Source organism: Oncorhynchus nerka, linkage group LG12 (assembly GCF_034236695.1).
Source record: "Oncorhynchus nerka isolate Pitt River linkage group LG12, Oner_Uvic_2.0, whole genome shotgun sequence".
NCBI lineage: Eukaryota > Metazoa > Chordata > Actinopteri > Salmoniformes > Salmonidae > Oncorhynchus > Oncorhynchus nerka.
Genome location: NC_088407.1, coordinates 27,278,633 through 27,298,710, shown reverse-complemented (window position 1 = coordinate 27,298,710; position 20,078 = coordinate 27,278,633). Strand labels below are relative to the sequence as shown.

The 20,078-nt window shown below is 45.3% G+C and overlaps 1 protein-coding gene across 7 annotated transcripts in view; it reads left to right on the top strand.

Annotated features, from left to right (window-relative positions):
* The first annotated feature begins 676 nt into the window (after positions 1 to 676).
* Positions 677 to 20,078, top strand: part of LOC115138052 (chromodomain-helicase-DNA-binding protein 3-like) — a 56,016-nt gene continuing 36,614 nt past the window's right edge. For 5 of the 7 annotated variants that reach the window (XM_029674449.2, XM_029674448.2, XM_029674447.2 and 2 more), the window contains exons 1-16: positions 677 to 1,039; positions 3,031 to 3,164; positions 3,368 to 3,550; positions 3,660 to 3,784; positions 4,040 to 4,329; positions 4,610 to 4,773; positions 8,553 to 8,685; positions 8,899 to 9,080; positions 12,385 to 12,657; positions 12,829 to 13,032; positions 13,274 to 13,491; positions 13,640 to 13,771; positions 13,985 to 14,081; positions 14,263 to 14,454; positions 14,604 to 14,804; positions 15,072 to 15,209. In XM_029674449.2, the coding sequence (XP_029530309.1) occupies positions 874 to 1,039; positions 3,031 to 3,164; positions 3,368 to 3,550; positions 3,660 to 3,784; positions 4,040 to 4,329; positions 4,610 to 4,773; positions 8,553 to 8,685; positions 8,899 to 9,080; positions 12,385 to 12,657; positions 12,829 to 13,032; positions 13,274 to 13,491; positions 13,640 to 13,771; positions 13,985 to 14,081; positions 14,263 to 14,454; positions 14,604 to 14,804; positions 15,072 to 15,209 (2,832 nt within the window). In that variant the 5' untranslated portion in view covers positions 677 to 873. The remainder of the gene's footprint in view (positions 1,040 to 3,030; positions 3,165 to 3,367; positions 3,551 to 3,659; positions 3,785 to 4,039; positions 4,330 to 4,609; positions 4,774 to 8,552; positions 8,686 to 8,898; positions 9,081 to 12,384; positions 12,658 to 12,828; positions 13,033 to 13,273; positions 13,492 to 13,639; positions 13,772 to 13,984; positions 14,082 to 14,262; positions 14,455 to 14,603; positions 14,805 to 15,071; positions 15,210 to 20,078) is intronic. The other 2 variants (XM_065025443.1, XM_029674445.2) reach the window with 1 other exon arrangement.

Below are 20,078 nucleotides of genomic sequence, written 5' to 3'. Positions count from 1 at the left end.
TTTATCAAAGCCTGAAGGGAGACCAACCATTGTCTGACTCCTAGAGGTTCCCATGGCCTTACTGCCACCCATATCAAAGGGACTCTAGTGAAAGTGTGCAATATGATTTTCAAATGTATCCTCTTTCATTTGAATTGCTTTCAGAATGTTAAAAAATATATATATATATTCGATTTCTATTATTATTATAATAAAATAATCTCCAGTTGAAAAAAATACCCGTTTGCACATTGCATAGATTTTTCTCCCTACCACAAGTGGTTAATTTTTAAGCAATCCAATCTGATGTAAATCTGGGCATGGCTGCGGCAGATTTTCCCAACCCCCCCACTCTCAAGCTCCCTCCCCGACTCTCTCTCTCTCACACGTATCATTTTATACCATGGTGGGGGCCTTTAAGATGATTAAAGTGGCCATATTTGATAGATTTGTATCGCGTTTTTCAGTGCAGAAAGGGAGTTTTGTTGCGTGTGATCTTGAGACAGTTAGTTGGGATGGCTGATCATGGGCGGGGGGCAGTAACATTACAAGCAGCCAAACACCCCCTTTCTTGTTTCTTGTAACAATGTACATGTTTTTTGAGGAGGGAGGGGTAAACGGAGAGAGGCAGAGAGAGGGAGAAAAGAAGATGGGGGGGGGGGGGGGCGTTCTGCAATAATATAGTCCGCCATTTTTTATGTAAGGGGATTTTTCTTATTGGGGGGGTTGTTAAAAAATAAATATAAGAGCGGCCATCTTTGTTTCCCTGCCTTGTAGTGTAAAATATTCCAAAACGGCCCCCACTTTTTTTCTGGTGTCGATTTGAATATTAAATAAATATCATAATTCCGGAAGGTTTCTGATTTCGAGGAAGGAGCCGATGACAGGAATATAATGTCCTCTCCTCTCCGGTCCTGTGAGGAAGACCAGGGCATGTTGGTTAATTCCGAAGGAGTAGATTTTGATGAAGAAGACGAGGACGACGGAGATCTAGACGAGAACGCAAGCGACATAAACTCGCCGGCGGCGCCTCGAGAAACTGCAACACTAGCCGCGCCAGGTAGGCTATATTAGCTACAGTCGAAAGAGACACTGGCGAAAGACTCGGGAGCGCGCACACAAAATAGAAACACATACGCCACAATTTTTTAAAAGTACGCCAGGACATCCTGTGCCGCTCATCTCAATAGTTATCCGTTGCTGCAATATAATTAATTGCGCGCCCGTTGCTCCAAATGATAGCGCAGCTTTGAAACAGAAAGAGTTGAAGAATTCCAATTTATAAACAATTCCACAAAGTTGATCCTCCTCAACGTTGCTTTTCATCCTGACAATGCTGCCATATTCATAGATGTAAATAATATCTCAATGTTAATAGGTCGATGTGAAGTGTACAGCTCACGACATCACTGGCAGAAAACATGGACTCTCCGGCAATGAGCTTTCTGATTGTGATCTTTAGAATAGTGCTGGGATGTCTGTTCCCGAGGCGTGAGCGTTAAAACCGGATGATAGAGTAAGTGCTGGTATGACAGTGTAAATAAACTTGCCTCCTACCCCATGACGGTCTCCACTGTCATACTGACAGGGACGGTTCATGATAGGACACCGACACTACTCCCAAGTTCTGAATATAACCGTTATGTGTAGCCTACAGGGCTATTGTTCCCACTCTCTTTTCGATGTCATAGCAGACAAACACATGTAACACGTAGGCCTATAATACACAAAGCCTAAAGCCTAGAAACTATACTGTGAAGCCTAATTAAAGAAAGGACTTGCCTACAACAATTTCATGTGAAAAATACGATCCACAGAAATCTTATTTTACTCCAAAGAAGTTTATTTTTGAGGGATTACAGATTTGGCCTAGCTGGTTCCACACCAAAGAACATGTTTACATTATTTTGCAGTTCATGTTAATTCATACAATTACATTCATTTGCATGTATTCAACAGATATTGCAGATCATGATTTTGGGGTATTCAACAAGGGACATTTTAGCATCACTCTGAACAACTAGCCTAAACTATGTCGCCTGTCTCGAGACAAGAGCCGCGTATCAATTAGTGCGCTTCCCGCAGCGTCTCTAAACCCCCCGCGACATGCGCTGGCGGCTGTTGTGGTCGGGAACCAGGTGTTGAAATTAATTGCGGGGAAGTAGAGTAGGGAGTCGTTTCAGTTCATCCTATAGAGACAGACTGGCTTGCGGCCTCAGAATCACCGAGCCCCGCGTGATGCTAATGCCGCCCCTGGCTGCACTCTGCAGCTGAAATATGCGGAGACCTCGTCTGGGCGCGCGCTGCGTGTTGTCGCCCACCAACAAAGACAAACCATTAAATCGAACTAATTTCTACCAAGTGCAATGGCGGCCGCAAGCGACCGTTTTTTGTGATGTTTTCCCCTATCTCTTCATCCCCATGACAAAGCACATGCTTCACTCTCTCTCACTCTCCAATAGGGTACAGTCTCACTTTTTGCCAGGGGAAAAACTTGAATACAGGGATGAACAGCGCATTATCACTTACTGACCCTCAAAACGTGGGATGTCGTGTCTTCGAAATAAATCTATTTACATGTTTGATTTTATTTTATTTTCCCAATTCATTATTGCGGAAATATATATTGCTATAGACATAACATTTTAGAAGCCCTAAAGCACTGTGTAACATGTAGCCAACATAAGGCCTTACTTTCATATGTCTCAGCCTCACATTTTCAATGCCACCATGAACAACATTCTTGTGTTTTTGTGAGGCGTTCATTAACAGATAAGCCAGATATGGATTTGGTTTTCACTGAACTGATACAAAGCAGCTGTCGATCCCACTTACCAGTCAAACTGGAACTAATTCAGCATGTCACAATTCAGTCAATCTCATAGGTTGTGTTAAAACACTATACTCTCCCATATGACACATTTGGTGTCAACGCACACATGACAGTTAGATCGACAATTCAAAGCCTTCAATGATGATTAGAGGTAATATGATTTAGTCACATCTCTCCCTTTCTCTCTTCCATCCCCCTCTCCTCGCTTCAATCCCCAGTAGAGGAAGAAAGGGAAGCATCAGACAGGGCCAGTCTAGGGAGGAAGAAACGAGGGCCCAAGAAGAAGGAGACAAAGAAGAAGGAGAAAGAGAAAGAGGGAAAACCGGTTAAAGCCAAAAAACGGAAAAAGATTGTAAGCCTCTCGATCATTACGGTCCATCAACCGCCATACATTCTGATGACACGTCATTATATTTCATTTGCTTAATTGAAGTCATAGGAAAAAAACTATCTGTGACATTACATATTGATTTAGCATCCTCATCCTCTCTTCTGTTCTTTCTCTTTTCCTCACTTCCCCCTCTCTCCCCTTCTTTTCTCCTCTCCTCCTCTCAGGAAAGTGATGTAGAGAGAGACTCGGAGCGAGAGAGAGATTATGGTGAGAACTCCGACAGCGCTGCGAGTGACTTCTCTGGCGAGAAGAAGAAGAAGAAGAAGAAACACAAGGAAAAGAAGGAGAAGAAAACCAAGAAGAAGAAAAAAGATGATGGGGACAGCACGCACGAGGAGACAACAAAGGTAAGAAGAACACAACAAGAAAGTGCTATAGTTGTTGTTTTGCTCCATTTTTACACATTCTGATGGCTCAAGTCTTCAAGCTCTCTGACTGGTTGTTTCTCTCCTGCAGCCAATAGAACAGAAGACGTCGGCCCAGCTGGCTATGGACTGGGGTCTGGAGGATGTGGATCATACATTCACTGAAGACGATTACCGCACACTCACCAACTACAAAGCCTTCAGCCAGTCCATGAGGTACAGTTGGCCTGCTGTAGTGATTGACTGTCAGTGAGATGACTCAATGAGTTATTGTTTATTTCAGTTGTCTAGTTCACTACCAACCATGGAACAATTCCCTCCATTCACAATCCCTCAGAAACAACCATTTCTAGTTCAAGTTTATTTTCAAGTTCAAGATTATTTGCCACACTGTTCAAAATCAATTGTCATTACTGTTCTGTACATCAAACACTCAGCTCTTCTTCCTCACCTGCCTCTTCATCTTCCCAGGCCCATGATCGCCAAGAAGAACCCTAAGATCCCCATGTCTAAGATGATGACCATCCTGGGGGTCAAGTGGAGGGAGTTCAGCTCTAACAACCCCTTCAAGGGCTCCGGTGCTGCAGCCGTGGCAGCTGCAGCCGCCGCCGCCGCCATTGCCGTCGCTGAGCAGGTCTCCGCGGCAACCCCATCCCCGGAGCCACCTCCACCCAGGAAGCAGCCCCAACCCCCACGGCCGCCCCCCCTGCCGCCACCCCCGCCTCCCCCGCTCCGCAAGGCCAAGACCAAAGAGGGCAAAGGTCAGAGGATGAGAGAGAAGGGTGGAGTGGTGGAGTGTGTCATGTATAGCAAGGACTGATTGAATTGAAATGGAATTGGTCCCAAATTGTAGTCTGGACCCTCAGACATGTTGTAGCCCTGATCAAGGGTTTGGGTGATAGTCGACTAATTTAATCTGGTGTGCCAGTTTAGGGCAAGAACAAATATGTGAAACGTCTGAGGACCCCAAGGAGAGGTTTGGGAAATCCCGCACTAGAGCACTAGTAGAAATCTTGACTTCATTCTGTCCCTGTTTCTCAGGCCCTGGGTATAAGAAGAGTCGCAGTAAGAGTCCTCGTGTTCTGGCTGAGAGGAAGAAGGCGGTGGCAGCAGCAGTAGCGGCTTCAGTAGCTAAAGCCAAGAAGATGTCCCCCATACGCATAAAACTGGGGGCCTTAGGCAACAAGAGAAAGAAGAGCAGCTCTGTAAGTATTATAATGCTGTGAATTTGGATCTAAAGATGTGCGGTGTAGGCCAATGTATGTGGGAGCATGCTGGTGTATGAGAGTCGACAGATCGGTGTTTCTCTCCCCTCTCTCTCTCTCTCTCTCTCTCTCTCTCTCTCTCTCTCTCTCTCTCTCTCTCTCTCAATTCAGTTCAGTTCAATTTAAGGGCTTTATTGGCATGGGAAACATATGTTTACATTGCCAAGGCAAGTGAAATAGATAAACAAAAGTGAAACAAACAATAAAAAATGTACCGTAAATGTTACACTCACAAAAGTTCCAAAAGAATAAAGACATTTCATATTTCATATTATGTGCAAATAGTTAAAGTACAAAAGGGAAAATAAATAAACATAAATATGGGTTGTATTTACAATGGTGTTTGTTCTTCACTGGTTGCCCTTTTCTTGTGGCAACAGGTCACAGATCTTGCTGCTGTGGTGGCACACTGTGGTATTTCACCAAATAGATATGGGAGTTTATCAAAATTGGGTTTGTTTTCAAATTCTTTGTTGGTCTGTGTAATCTGAAGGAAATATGTGTATCTGATATGGTCACACATTTGGCAGGAGGTTAGGAAGTGCAGCTCAGTTTCCACCTCATTTTATGGGCAGTGTGCACATAGCCTGTATTCTCTTGAGAGCCAGGAGCAAGGCTTTGCTCACTGAGTGTGTACATAGTCAAAAGTTTCCTTTTATTTTGGGTCAGTCACAGTGGTCAGGTATTCTGTCACTGTGCACTCTCTGTTTAGGGCCAAATAGCATTCTAGGTTGCTCTGTTCTTTCCAATGTGTCAAGTAATTCTCTTTTTGTTTTCTCATGATTTGGTTGGGTCTAATTTTGTTGCTGTCCTGGGGCTCTGCAGGGCCTGTTTTTGTTTGTGAACAGAGCCACAGGACTAGCTTGCTTAGGTGACTCTTCTCCAGGTTCATCTCTCTGTAGGTGATGGCTTTGTTATGGAAGGTTTGAGAATCACTTCCTATTAGGTTGTTGTAGATGGCTCTTTTCTGGATTTAGATAATTAGAAGGTATCGGTCTAATTCTGCTCTGCATGCATTATTTGGTGTTTCACGTTGTACACAGTGTATATATATATATATATATATATATATATATAGATAGATAGATAGATAGATAGATAGATAGATACAGTTGAAGTCGGAAGTTTACATACACTTAAGTTGGAGTCATTAAAACTAGTTTTTCACCCACTCCACAAATTTCTTGTTAACAAACTATAGTTTTGGCAAGTCGGTTAGGACACCAACTGTGTGCATGACAAGTCATTTTTCCAACAATTGTTTACAGTCAGATTATTTCACTTATAATTCACTGTATCACAATTCCAGTGGGACAGAAGTTAACTGTGCCTTTAAACAGCTTGGAATATTCCAGAAAATTATGTCATGGCTTTTGAAGCTTCTGATAGGCTAAATGACATCATTTGAGTCAATTGGAGGTGTACCTGTGGATGTATTTCAAGGCCTACCTTCAAACTCAGTGCCTCTTTTCTTGACATTGTGGGAAAATCAAAAGAAATCAGCCAAGACTTCAGAAAAACAATTGTAGACATCCACAAGCCTAGTTCATCCTTGGGAGCAATTTCCAAACGCCTGAAGGTACCACGTTCATCTGTACAAACAATAGTACGCAAGTATAAACACCATGGGACAACACAGCCGTCATAGCGCTCAGGAAGGAGACGCGTTCTGTCTCCTAGAGATGAACATACTTTGGTGCGAAAAGTGCAAATCAATCCCAGAACAACAGCAAAGGACCTTGTGAAGATACTGGAGTAAACAGGTATTTCCCCAGTAAAACGAGTCCTATAGCGACATAACCTGAAAGGCCGCTCAGCAAGGAAGAAGCCACTGCTCCAAAACCGCCATAAAAAAGCCAGACTACGGATTGCAACTGCACATGGGGACAAAGATCGTACTTGTTGGAGAAATGTCCTCTGGTCTGATGAAATAAAAATAGAACTGTTTGGCCATAATGACCATCGTTATGTTTGGAGGAAAAAGGGGTAGGCTTGCAAGCCGAAGAACACCATCCCAACCGTGATGCACAGGGGTGGCAGCATCATGTAGTGGGGGTGCTTTGCTGCAGGAGGGACTGGTGCACTTCACAAAATAGATGGCATCATGAGGGAGGAAAATTCTGTGGATATATTGAAGCAACGTCTCAAGACATCAGTCAGGAAGTTAAAGCTTGGTCGCAAATGGGTCTTCCAAATGGACAATGACCCCAAGCATACTTCCAAAGTTGTGGCAAAATGGCTTAAGGACAACAAAGTCAAGATATTAGAGTGGCCATCACAAAGCCCTGACATCAATCACATAGAAAATGTGGGCAGAAGTGAAAAAGCGTGTGCGATCAAGGAGGCCTGCAAACCTGATTCAGTTACACCAGCTGTGTCAGGAGGAATGGGACAAAATTCACCCACAGACATGTGACTAACAGAAATTGAATAATGTGTCCCTGAACAAAGCGGGGGTCAAAAGTAACTGTCAGTATCTGGTGTGGCCACCAGCTGCATTAAGTACTGCAGTGCATCTTCTCATGGACTGCACCAGATTTGCCAGTTCTTGGTGTGAAATGTTACCCCACTCTTCCACCAATGCATCTGCAAGTTTCCAGACATTTTTGGGGGGAATGGGCATAGCCCTCACCCTCCGATCCAATAGGTCCCAGTATTTAGATCCGGGCTCTTCGCTGGCCACGCCAGAACACTGACATTCCTGTCTTGCAGGAAATCACTCACAGAACGAGCAGTATGGCTGGTGGCATTGTCATGCTGGAGGTTCATGTCAGGGTGAGCCTACAGGAAGGGTACCACATGAGGGAGGAGGATGTCTTCCCTGTAACGCACAGCGTTGAGATTGCCTGTAATGACAACAAGCTCAGTGCGATGATGCTGTGACCGCCCCAGACCATGATGGACCCTCCACCTCCAAATCGATCCCACTCCAGAGTACAGGCCTCGGTGTAATGCTCATTCCTTCGACGGTAAACGCGAATCCGACCATCACCCCTGGTGAGACAAAACCGTGACTCGTCAGTGAAGAGCACTTTTTGCCAGTCCTGTCTTGTCCAGCGACGATGTCTGGTGAGGACCTGCCTTACAACAGTCCTACAAGCCCTCAGTCCAGCCTGTCTCAGCCTATTGCGGACAGTCTGAGCACTGATGGAGGGATCGTGTTGTTTCCATCCTGTACCTGTCCCGCAGGTGTGATGTTCAGATGTACCGATTCTGTTCAGGTGCTGTTACTCGTGGTCTGCCACTGCGAGGACGATCAGTTGTCCGTCCTGTCTCCCTGTAGCACTGTGTTAGGCGTCTCGCAGTACGGACATTGCAATTTATTGCCCTGGCCACATCTGCAGTCCTCATGCCTCCTTACAGCATGCCTAAGGCATGTTCACGCAGATGAGTAGGGACCCTGGGCATCTTTGTTTTGGGGTTTTTCCGAGTCAGTAGAAAGGCCTCTTTAGTGTCCTAAGTTTTCATAACTGTGACCTTAATTGCCTACCGTCTGTAAGCTGTTAGTGTCTTAACCACTGTTCCACAGGTGCATGTTGATGAATTGTTTATGGTTCATTCAACAAGCATGGGAAACAGTGTTTAAACCCTTTACAATGAAGATCTGTGAAGTTATTTGGATTTTTACAAATGATCTTTGAAAGACAGCGTCCTGAAAAAGGGACGTTACTTTTTTTGCTGAGTTCATGTATATATCTAACTCCATCCCTTCCTCTCAGAGTGGTGATGATGTTGATGAGGAGGACTCGCTGCAAGAGGACTCCAGTGTCCACAGCTCCTCGGTCCGCTCCGACAGCTCCTCCCAGGTCAAGAAGAACAAGAGAGGACGTCCGGCCAAGAAGAATAAGAAAAGTAAACAAAATGTTCCATAAAAAAAGGTTATAAACTCTGAATCTGTCTGACTTATGCTCAGCATGTGATGTGTCTCTGTCTTTTCTCCTTCTCCCTCTCTCCCACCCCTCTCTCTTATCCCTTTTCCCTCCTCATTTTTCCCTCCCCATTTTCTCTCTCTCTCTCTCTCTCTCTCTCTCTCTCTCTCTCTCTCTCTCTCTCTCTCACACACAGTGCTGGATGAGGGTGAGGTGGAGGGGGATGGTTATGAGACAGACCACCAGGACTACTGTGAGGTGTGCCAGCAGGGAGGGGAGATCATTCTGTGTGACACCTGTCCTCGGGCCTACCACCTGGTCTGTCTGGAGCCTGAGCTGGAGAAGGCCCCTGAGGGCAAGTGGAGTTGCCCACACTGTGTGAGTACCGTACCGTACCGTAATCCTCAAGTCTGCCTTTTTGACTGATTGTTTATGTCAGCATTACAGACCGAGCTGCGTGTAATGCTACTGTTAGTGTGTACTCTATTCACAGTGTGCTTTCGGAAAGTATTCAGACCACTTGACTTTTTACACATTTTGTTACGTTCCAGCCTTATTCTAAAATTGATTAAATTGTTTTTTTTTTCCCCTCCTCAGTCTACACACAATACCCCATAATGACAAAGAAAAAAATGTTTTTAGGTATTTTTGCTAAATAAAAAAATGTCAAAACAGTTGAAGTCGGAAGCTTACATACACCTTAGCCAAAGATATTTAAACTCAGTTTTTCACAATTCCTGACATTTAATACAAGTAAAAATTCCCTGTTTTAGGTCAGTTAGGATCACCACTTTATTTTAAGAACGTGAAATGTCAGAAAATAGTAGAAAGAGTGATTTATTTCAGCTTTTATTTCTTTCATCACATTCACAGTGGGTCAGAAGTTTACATACACTCAATTAGTATTTGGTAGCATTGCCTTTAAATTGTTCAACTTGGGTCAAACATTTCAGGTAGCCTTCCACAAACTTCCCACAATAAATTGGGTGAATTTTGGCCCATTCCTCCTGACAGAGCTGGTGTAACTGAGTCAGGTTTGTAGGCTTCCTAGCTCGCACACACTTTTTCAGTTCTGCCAACAAATTTTCTATGGAATTTAGGTCAGGGCTTTGTGTTGGCCACTCCAATACCTTGACTTTGTTGTCCTTAAGCCATTTTGCCACAAATTTGGAAGTATGCTTGGGGTCATTGTCCATTTGGAAGACCCATTTGCGACCAAGCTTTAACTTCCTGACTGATGTCTTGAGACGTTGCTTCAATATATCCACATATTTGTTTTGCCTCATGATGTCATCTATTTTGTGAAGTGCACCAGTCCCTCCTACAGCAAAGCACCCCCACAACATGATGCTGCCACCCCCGTGCTTCAAGGTTGGGATGGTGTTCTTTGGCTTGCAAGCCTCCCCCTTTTTCCTCCAAACATAATGATGGTCATTATGGCCAAACAGTTCTATTTTTATTTCATCAGACCAGAGGACATTTCTCCAAAAAGTACAATCTTTGTCCTCATGTGCAGTTGCAAACCGTAGTCTGGCTTTTTTATTGCGGTTTTGGAGCAGTGGCTTCTTCCTTGCTGAGCGGCCTTTCAGGTTATGTCGATATAGGACTCGTTTTTACTGGGGATATAGATACTTTTGTACCTGTTTCGTCCAGCATCTTCACATGGTCCTTTGCTGTTGTTCTGGGATTCATTTGCACTTTTCGCACCAAAGTACGTTCATCTCTAGGAGATAGAACACGTCTCCTTCCTGAGCGCTATGACGGCTGCATGGTCCCATGGTGTTTATACTTGCGTACTATTGTTTGTACAGATGATCATGGTACCTTCAGGCGTTTTGAAATTGCTCCCAAGGATGAACCAGACTTGTGAAGGTCTACAATTTATTTTTATTTTCCCATGATGTCAAGCAAAGAGGCACTGAGTTTGAAGGTAGGCCTTGAAATACATCCACAGGTACACCTTCAATTGACTCAAATTATGTCAATTAGCCTATCAGAAGCTTCTAAAGCTATGATATCATTTTATGGAATTTTCCAAACTATTAAAAGGCACAATCAACTTAGTGTATGTAAACTTCTGACCCACTGGAATTGTGATACAGTGAATTATAAGTTAAATAATCTGTCTGTAAACAATTGTTGAAAAATTACTTGTCATGCACAAAGTAGATGTACTAACTGACTTGACAAAACTATAGTTTGTTAACATGACATTTTTGGAGTGGTTGAAAAATGAGTTTTAATGACTCCAACCTAAGTGTATGTAAACTTCCGACTTCAACTGTACGTAAGTATTCAGACCCTTTACTCAGTACTTTGTTGAAGCACTTTCAGTCAGTGATTACAGCCTTGAGTCTTCTTAAGCTAAAAGCTTTCCACATCTGTATTTGGGGAGTTTCTCCCATTCTTCTCTGCTGATCCTCTCAAGCTCTTTCAGGTTGGATGTGGAGCTTCGCTGCACAGCTATTTTCAGGTCTCTCCAGAGATGTTCGATCGGGTTCAAGTCCGGGCTCTGGGTGGGCCACTCAAGGACATTCAGAGACTTTTCCCGAAGACACTCCTGCGTTGTTTTGGCTGTGTGCTTAGGGTCGTTGTCCTGTTGGAAGGTGAACCTTCGCCCCATTCTGAGGTCCTGAGCGCTTTGGAGCAGGTTTTCATCAAGGATCTCTCTGTACTTTGCTCTGTTCATCTTTCCCTCGATCCTGACTCGTCTCCCTGCCGTTGAAAAACTGAGTGGCTTTCAGCTTGCCACTCTACCATAAAGGCCTGATTGGTGGAGTGCTGCTGAGATGGTTTTCCTTCTGGAAGGTTATTCCATCTCCACAGAGGAACTGTGGAGCTCCGTCGAGTTCTTGGTCACCTCCCTGACCAAGGCCCTCCTCCCCCGATTGGTCAGTTTGGCCCGGCGGAGTCTTGGGTTCCAAACTTCTTCCCTTTAAGAATTCTGGAGGCCACTGTGTTCTTGGGGACCTTCAATGCTGCAGAAATATCTTGGTACCCTTCCCCAGATATGTGCCTCAACACATTCCTGTCTCTGAGCTCTATGGACAATTTCTTCGACCTTATGGCTTGTTTTTTGCTCTGACATGCTCTGTCAACTGTGGGACCTTATACAGACAGGTGTGTGCCTTTCCAAATCATGTCCAATCAATTGAATTTACCACAGGTGGACTCCAATCAAGTTGTAGAAAAATCTCAAGGATGATTCATGGAAACAGGATGCACCTGAGCTCAATTTCGAGTCTCATACCAAAGGGTCTGAATACTTATGTAAGTAAGGTATTTCAGATTTTTTATTTTATACATTTGCAAACATTTCTAAAAACCTGTTTTTGCCTTGTTTTTTTAGGGTATTTTGTGTTTATTGATGAGAGTTTTTTTTATTTGATACATTTTAGAATAAGGCTGTAACGTAACAAAATGGGTATGGATAAAGTCAAGGGGTCTGAGTACTTTCTGAATGTACTGTAAGGTATCATCAGACATATAAACCCAACCAATGATGATGATAATGGATCAAATTATTTTATTTACCTATTAATTCAACATGCACTCTTCTCCTCTTTTCCTGTCCTCCTCCTCTCCTCTTCTCCTGTCCTCCTCCTCTCCTCTTCCCCTCTACTGTCCTGTCCTCTTTCTCTCCTCTCCTCTTCTCCTGTCCTCCTCTCCTCTTTTCCTGCAGGAGAAAGAGGGGATCCAGTGGGAAGCGAAGGATGAGGACTTTGAGGAGTTTGAGGAGGAGAGTGAGGACATGGTGGTACCAGAGGTACCTGGTGTTGGACTGCTGGTAGGACTGGAGGAAGAGGAGGATGACCACATTGAGTTCTGCAGGGTCTGTAAAGATGGGGGGGAACTATTATGCTGTGACACATGCACTTCCTCCTACCACATCCACTGTCTCAACCCGCCCCTGCCTGAGATCCCCAACGGAGAGTGGCTGTGTCCACGCTGCACTGTAAGTCTTGTTTGTTTGTTATCATTATGTGCACAATGCCACTACGAGGCCAAATGCAAAATGTCCACATTGTGTGGACAATAAAGTTTTCCTATTGTATTCTATTCGATCTACTCTACTTTACCTTACTCTAATCTATTCTGATGCTTCATTTTCATCTTCTACCCCCAGTGTCCTGCTATCAAGGGCAGGGTGCAGAGGATCCTCCACTGGCGATGGGGCGAGCCCCCCGATCCTGTACCCATGCCTCCCGCCCCCGATACCCCTCCTGATGCTCCTCCGCCACCCCCCATGAAGGGCAGGGCTGAGAGGGAGTTCTTTGTCAAGCTGACTGGACAGTCCTACTGGCACTGTACCTGGATCACTGAACTGCAGGTGAGAGGGAAATAGAGGGAGAGGAGAGGAAAGGGAGAGAGAAGTAGGCAGGGAGGGAAGGAGAGAGAGAGAGAGAGAGTGAAACAGTTGGAAGAGAGGCTAATGTAATGATATGAAAAACGACAAGACGCTTAGCATGCAAGTATCCTACACACTTCCCTTCCTTGTTTTCATTCAACACATTCTCTCTTTCCTCCATCTATTCCTCTCTTCTTTTTTCTCTTCTTTACCATCCGTCTAGCTGGAGATCTTCCACTCGGTGATGTTCCGTAACTACCAGAGGAAGACAGATATGGACGAGCCTCCCAGTCTGGACTATGGGTCGGGGGGAGAGGAGGAGAGTGTTAAGAGTGAGAAGAGGAGGCTGAAAGACCCCGACTATGCTGCCCTGGATGACAAGTTCTATAAATATGGCATCAAGCCTGAATGGATGATGGTCCACCGCATCATCAACCACAGGTACGTGTGCGTGTGGGGTGTGTTGGGGGTGGGTGGGCGAGGTGTATGTGTGAGGCAGGTGTGTGTGTATGTATGTGTGTGTGTGCTAGTTTATTATTGTGTGCAGTTCTGTCCATAATGTGTGTGTACGTGTGTGTGTGTTTCCCAGTATGGACAAGAAAGGGATATACCACTACCTGGTCAAGTGGAGAGACCTGACCTACGACCAGTGCACATGGGAGAGAGACGACCTGGAGATGCCAGAGTTTGTCATTCACAAGGCCAACTACTGGGCACACAGGTACTGGACTAGTGGACTGGCCAAATGGCATCCATGTTGGCACTTAACACTACTACAGTGAATCTGTCTTAATAATGTCAGTGTCAACATGTCAACACAGTTCTACATCACAAACCAAGTTTGGCAAACCTTGTATGCTGTTGTAAATAGCTCAGGGACACTGGATTGATGATTGATAGATTGATTGATGGATCGATTGATTGACTGGTTCAGGGATGAGGTGATGAAGGAGGCCCCAGACATGCCGAGGAGGATGAGGAGGATGAGGATGGAAGAGAGTGAAGACCCCCACAGATCACCTGTCAACGACGTGAGTTCTGATTGGCTCACTCACTCTGTAACGGCCACATCTATTGGTCGTCATTCCGGTAGCCGATCAACTCTCACCACCAAGTCAAAACTCTAGTGTCATTCTGTACAATGATGTCAATGATATTTATCTCCATTTTTCCCCCCTTACATCACCATCCCTCTTTCTCTTTATCTTCCAGCCTACGATAAAGTACGAGGAGCAGCCAGACTTTGTGACGGCGACGGGGGGCACTCTGCACCTCTACCAGCTGGAGGGACTCAACTGGCTGCGTTTTTCCTGGGCACAGGGCACTGACACCATCCTGGCAGACGAGATGGGGCTGGGCAAGACTATCCAGACCATCGTCTTCCTCTACTCACTCTTCAAAGAGGTAGGACGGCACCGTTAGGAGCCCTGTGTTCTCTGTGCTATGCAAATTCCCTCTTGAGTATCATGTTGTCATTTTAATAGAATAATAAAGTATTCTATTCATCTTTGTATAAAAAAAATCTCTCCTACCTTCTTCCCCCCCCTACCAAGGGCCACACTAGGGGCCCGTTCCTGGTGAGTGCCCCCCTCTCCACCATCATTAACTGGGAGAGAGAGTTTGAGATGTGGGCCCCTGACTTCTACGTGGTGACCTACACAGGGGACAAGGACAGCAGAGCCATCATCAGAGAGAACGAGCTGACCTTCGACGACACGGCCGTACGGGGAGGGAGGAAAACCTTCAAACTGAGGGTGAGGACGGACGGGAGGGAGGGAGGGAAGGTGGGGAGGAGGGGGCAGAGGAACGACATGAGAGAAAGCTCAGATCTGTTCATCCCATCTTCTAAAAAAGAAAAAAAATCAAATATCTGCTTCTGTTTCTCTCTGTCCCTCTCCCTCTCTCCCCTCTCTATCTCCCCTCTATCCGCCCCCTCCTCTCTCTCTCCCCTCTCTATCCCCCCTCCTCCTCTCTCTCTCTCCCCTCTATCCCCCCTCCTCCTCTCTCTCTCTCCTCTCCAGAGAGAAGCCCCTATAAAGTTCCATGTCCTGTTGACGTCCTATGAGCTGGTGACGATAGACCAGACCTCCCTGAAGTCTATAGACTGGGCCTGTCTAGTGGTGGACGAAGCCCACCGCCTCAAGAACAACCAGAGCAAGGTAGGCTGCACCTGTTTGGTTTTGTGTGTGTGTGTGTGTGTGTGTGTGTGTGCGTTTGTACTGTATTTAACTTTGGCCAATCAGATCACGTCTCTCTGTTCCTACTCCCCCGTCCTACACGCAGCAACTCAAGAAGGAGACACCAACACAGAGAATAGTGAGGCGCTGGACAGAGGAGGCAGACTCAATGCTGCAGGACTGTTTTGAGAATACTGATTGGAATACGGTCAAAGATTCATCCACCCAGGACTCATCCATCAACATTGAGGAATATACACCGTCAGTCACAGGCTTCAATAGGAAATGTGTTGATGATGTTGTACCCACAATAAGAATCCAGACATACCCCAACCCGGTGGTGTAGTGGAGGGTATACGCAGGTATATGCCATATACCCACGTATTCTTCAGTGGGCATTGCTGTATACTCACTTCTTAATCACCAGAAGCTCCATTCCACGTTCTACTGAATGAGGACATCTAGTTGAAGGCGTAGGAAGTACTTCCAGATCCATATCTTATTTGCAAGTGGATAGGTGATGACTTAAAATTAGACATGTATTCAGAATTTCACTTCCTGTTTGGAAGATTGCCTGCCCTATGAGTTCTGTTATACTCACAGACATAATTCAAACAGTTTTAGAAACTTCAGAGTGTTTTCTATCCATTAGTAATAATAATATGCATATATTAGCAATCTAGGACAGAGTAGGATGAAGTTCACTATGGGCACTTAATTCATCCAAAGTGAAAATACTGCCCCCTATCCCCAACAAGTTTTAAGCAGGTTACCTTAGTGTTCTTGGGCACAGGGACTATGGTGGTATTACTGACTCAGACAGGGAGTAGTTGAACATGTCAGTGAAGACATTTGCCAGTTGGTCAGGTCATGCTCGGAGTACACATCCTGGTAATCCGTCTGGCCCTTCGGCCTTGTGAATGTTGACCTGTTTAAAGGTCTTACTCACATCGGCTGCGGAGAGTGTGATCTCACAGTCGTCCGGAACAGCTGAAGCTCTCATGCATGTTTCAGTGTTATTTGCCTCGAAGTGAGGATAAAAGTTATTTAGCTCGTCTGGTAGGCTCTTGTCACTGGGCAGCTCTCAGCTGTGCTTCCCTTTGTAGTCTGTAACAGTTTGCGAGCCCTGCCACATCCGAAGTGCGTCTGAGCCGGTGTAGTACGATTTGATCTTGGTCCTGTATTGACGCTTTGCCTGTTTGATGTTTCGTTGGAGGGCATAGCAACATGAGTGACTAACATGATTAGGATGATGCCTTTGGCTGCTAGACAATGAAACAAAGTTGAAAGAAAACCAATAGAACACATATGAGGAAGTCTTTATAAAAAATAATTGCCTTCACGTTTCTGTGGTAGATTTTGGCTACATGCTACTTTGAAGCAAGGTAAGACATGCCTCATAATATGAAGTAAAACCAATTAAGGAACAGGTCAAATATAGCGATGCTAATGAAAGGCAAACCCATCTTCTGGTAGATTGAAAGGCTTTCCCAAAAACCTTCTCTATTAAATGTTAGCTAGATACAAAGTATCCTACCTGTCAGAAACAGATCATGATTATTTGCATAATTCCAGTGGCCTTTTCCTTTGCAAACTCCATCTCATGTGCTAGAAACATGCTAATCAAACAATAGTGCTAGGTGCCTGCACACGTGAAGTAAAGGGTAACTTTTTTTTTTAATCTAAGAAATGTTGATTTTCCCAGATCTCAAAGGTGGTCTCCTGATGTGGTTTAAGCATTGTTATTGACTTAGAACATACAATTATGTTGTTTTTCTGTTAAAAACCGTGTGACTTTGAGAACGAAAACCTGGAAACAAAATTGGGTAAAATCTGTAACCTGTACATTTCTGACTCAGTTTATCAGTTTCAATAGTAGGCCTACTATTAGCCTACTGCATAGAACAGCTTGGGTTGGCCTGACTGTGAAAGACCAATGTGGGATTTATCATTGTAGGTTCCTAGTGTATGTAATTGTTTCTCAATTTTTCAGACAGGGTGCCTTTCCTTTGCCGGACAGGCCGTTTGGAGAAAAATTGGCAAAATTTGAGTATACCTACTTTTCCAGGCACCACTACACCACTGCCCCAACCAAAAACCCTGGATGAACGGAGATATCCGTACAATGCTGATAGCCCGTACTGCAGCATTCAATGTCAGCAGAACGAACCCCGATGACTTGGTGGCACGCGTACAAGGCGAGCAGCTCCGCAAATCCATTAAGGACGCCAAAGGCAATACAGACTCAAACCTTGAATTGACGTTCGACAACTCAGACTCACTCCGTATGTGGCAAGGACTACACACTACCAAATACTACAAAGGCAAATCCAGCTGTGAGGTGCCCACCGAAGCCTCCCTCCCAGACGAGCTCAACACAGTCTATGCTCGCTTCGAGGCAGACAGTGCTGAGCCATCCAGGAAAACTCTCGCTGCTCCAGACGACCAGGTGCTTTCGCTCTCCGAGGGCGACGTGAGCAAAACTCTCAAACGAGTGAGTACTCCCAAAGCCCCTGGCCCAGATGGCATCCCTGGCTGTGTCCTCCGTGTGTGCTGACCAGCTGGCAGGCGTCTTCTCGGACATCTTCAACCTGTCCCTCTCCCTGGCTGCAGTCGTCACCTGCTTTAAGGAGACCACCATCATCCCAGTGCCCATGAAAAACAAGGTGACATGCCCAAATGACTTTCGCCGTCGTGCTCGCCCCTGTCCTCACGAAGTGCTTCGAGAGGCTGGTCATGCCCCACATCAAGGTCAGCATGCCAGGCACACTGGACCCACTCCAATTTGCCTACCGCTCCAACAGATCCACGGAAGATGCCATTTCCATCGCTATTCACATGGCCGTAACACATCTGGACAAGAGGAACACCTATGTGAGAATGCTGTATATTGACTACAGTTCAGCATTTAACACTATTGTTCCCTCCAAACTCGATACCAAGCTCAGAGCCCTGGGTCGGACACCACCCTCTGCAACTGGATCATGAATTCCTGACGGGCAAACCACAGGCTGTGAGGATTGGCAACAACACCTCCTACACACTGACTCTTAACACAGGTGTTCCCCCGGGGTGTGTCCTCAGTCCTCTGCTGTACTCCCTGTTCACCCACGACTGCGTGGCTTTGCACGACACCAACTCCATTAGCAAGTTTGCTGATGGCACAACGGTTGTAGGTCTGATAACCAACAACGACGAGTCAGCCTATAGGGAGGAGGTAAGTGAACTGGCATTGTGGTGCCAGGACAACAATCTCTCACTCAACACCAGCAAAACCAAGGAAGTGATTGTTGACTTCAGGAAGCAGGAGGAAACATTCCCTGATCCACATCACCACGACTACAGTACAGAGAGTCAAGAGTTTTAAGTTCCTCGTGTCCACGTCACCGAGGACTTGTCATGGACCAACACCACCACCACCATTGTCAAGAGGGCGCAACAGAATTTCTACTTCTTAAGGTGGCTGAAGAAATTCTCTCCAAACACTACCGCTGCACCATCGAGAGCGTCCTGACCGGTTGCTTCACGGCCTGGTATGGGAATTGTTCCGTCCACGACCACAAGGCCCTCCAGCAGATGGTGAAGCTGACCCAGTACATCATTGGGACCGTGCGTCCACCCATCCAGGATATCTACTTGAAACAGTCACCTGAGGAAGGCCCACAGCATAATCAAGGACCCCACACACCCCAGCCACAAGCTGTTCCCTCCCTTACCATCGTGAAGATAGTATCGGAGCATGAGGTCTGATACCAACAGACTCCGTTTGTATCTACAAGCCATCAGATTCCCGAACAGTTGAACTGGACTGACCACCTGCTCTGATTCTCCACACCTTAGCACTCATGCACTCACTCATGCACACGCACATTCATGCTTGTCACGATCGTCATAATAACTGGACCAAAGTGCAGCGTGATCTGGGTTCCACATCTTTCTTTTTCTAAGTGAAACTCACAGCAAAACAAAACAATAAATCTCAAACTAAACATGACGCTAACAATAGTGCTAACATGCAACTATCCATAGTCAAGATCCCACAAAGCACAAAGGGGAAATGGCTGCCTAAATATGATCCCCAATCAGAGACAACGAAAAACAGCTGCCTCTTGATTGGGAACCATACATGGCCAACATAGAAACATAATCCCCTAGATGACCCACCTCTAGTCACACCCCGGCCTAACCAACATAGAGAATAAAAAGCTCTCTATGGTCAGGGCGACACAAAATGCTACACACACTTCACAGTTGGTGCTACCAGACTCTTATTATACTGCTCAATTTATACAATTGCCCCCCCATCCCCCTTTCCCCAATAGACGTGTAAATATTGGACTATAAATTGTGCCTTCCTGTATTATACTTATGCCTGTATTATACTTATGCTAAAAAATGTATTATATTCTACTGAGTTATTTACTTTATGCTCGCATTCTTATCTTTCATTATTTCTTATTGTTGTTGCATTGTCGAGAAGGAACCTGCAAGTAAGAATTTAATTTCATTGGCCGTGTGCGCGATGTATACGAGTACAAGGCAAGCAGATACGAGCTATCCGTTAGGGACGCAAAAAGACAGTACAGACTCAAACCTGAATTAATGTCCAACAATTCAGACTCACTTCGTATGTGGCAAGGACTACAGACGATCAAAGACTACAAAGGCACATCCAGCTGTGCGGTGACCACTGAAGCCTCCCTCCCAGACGAGCTCAACACATTCTATGCTCACTTCGAGGAAGACCATACCGAGCCATCCAGGAAGACTCTCGCTAATCATAAAACCTGAAAACTTCACAAATAAAATGTGAAACCTTACAGAATTTCCTCTTGAAAGACAATGAACGTC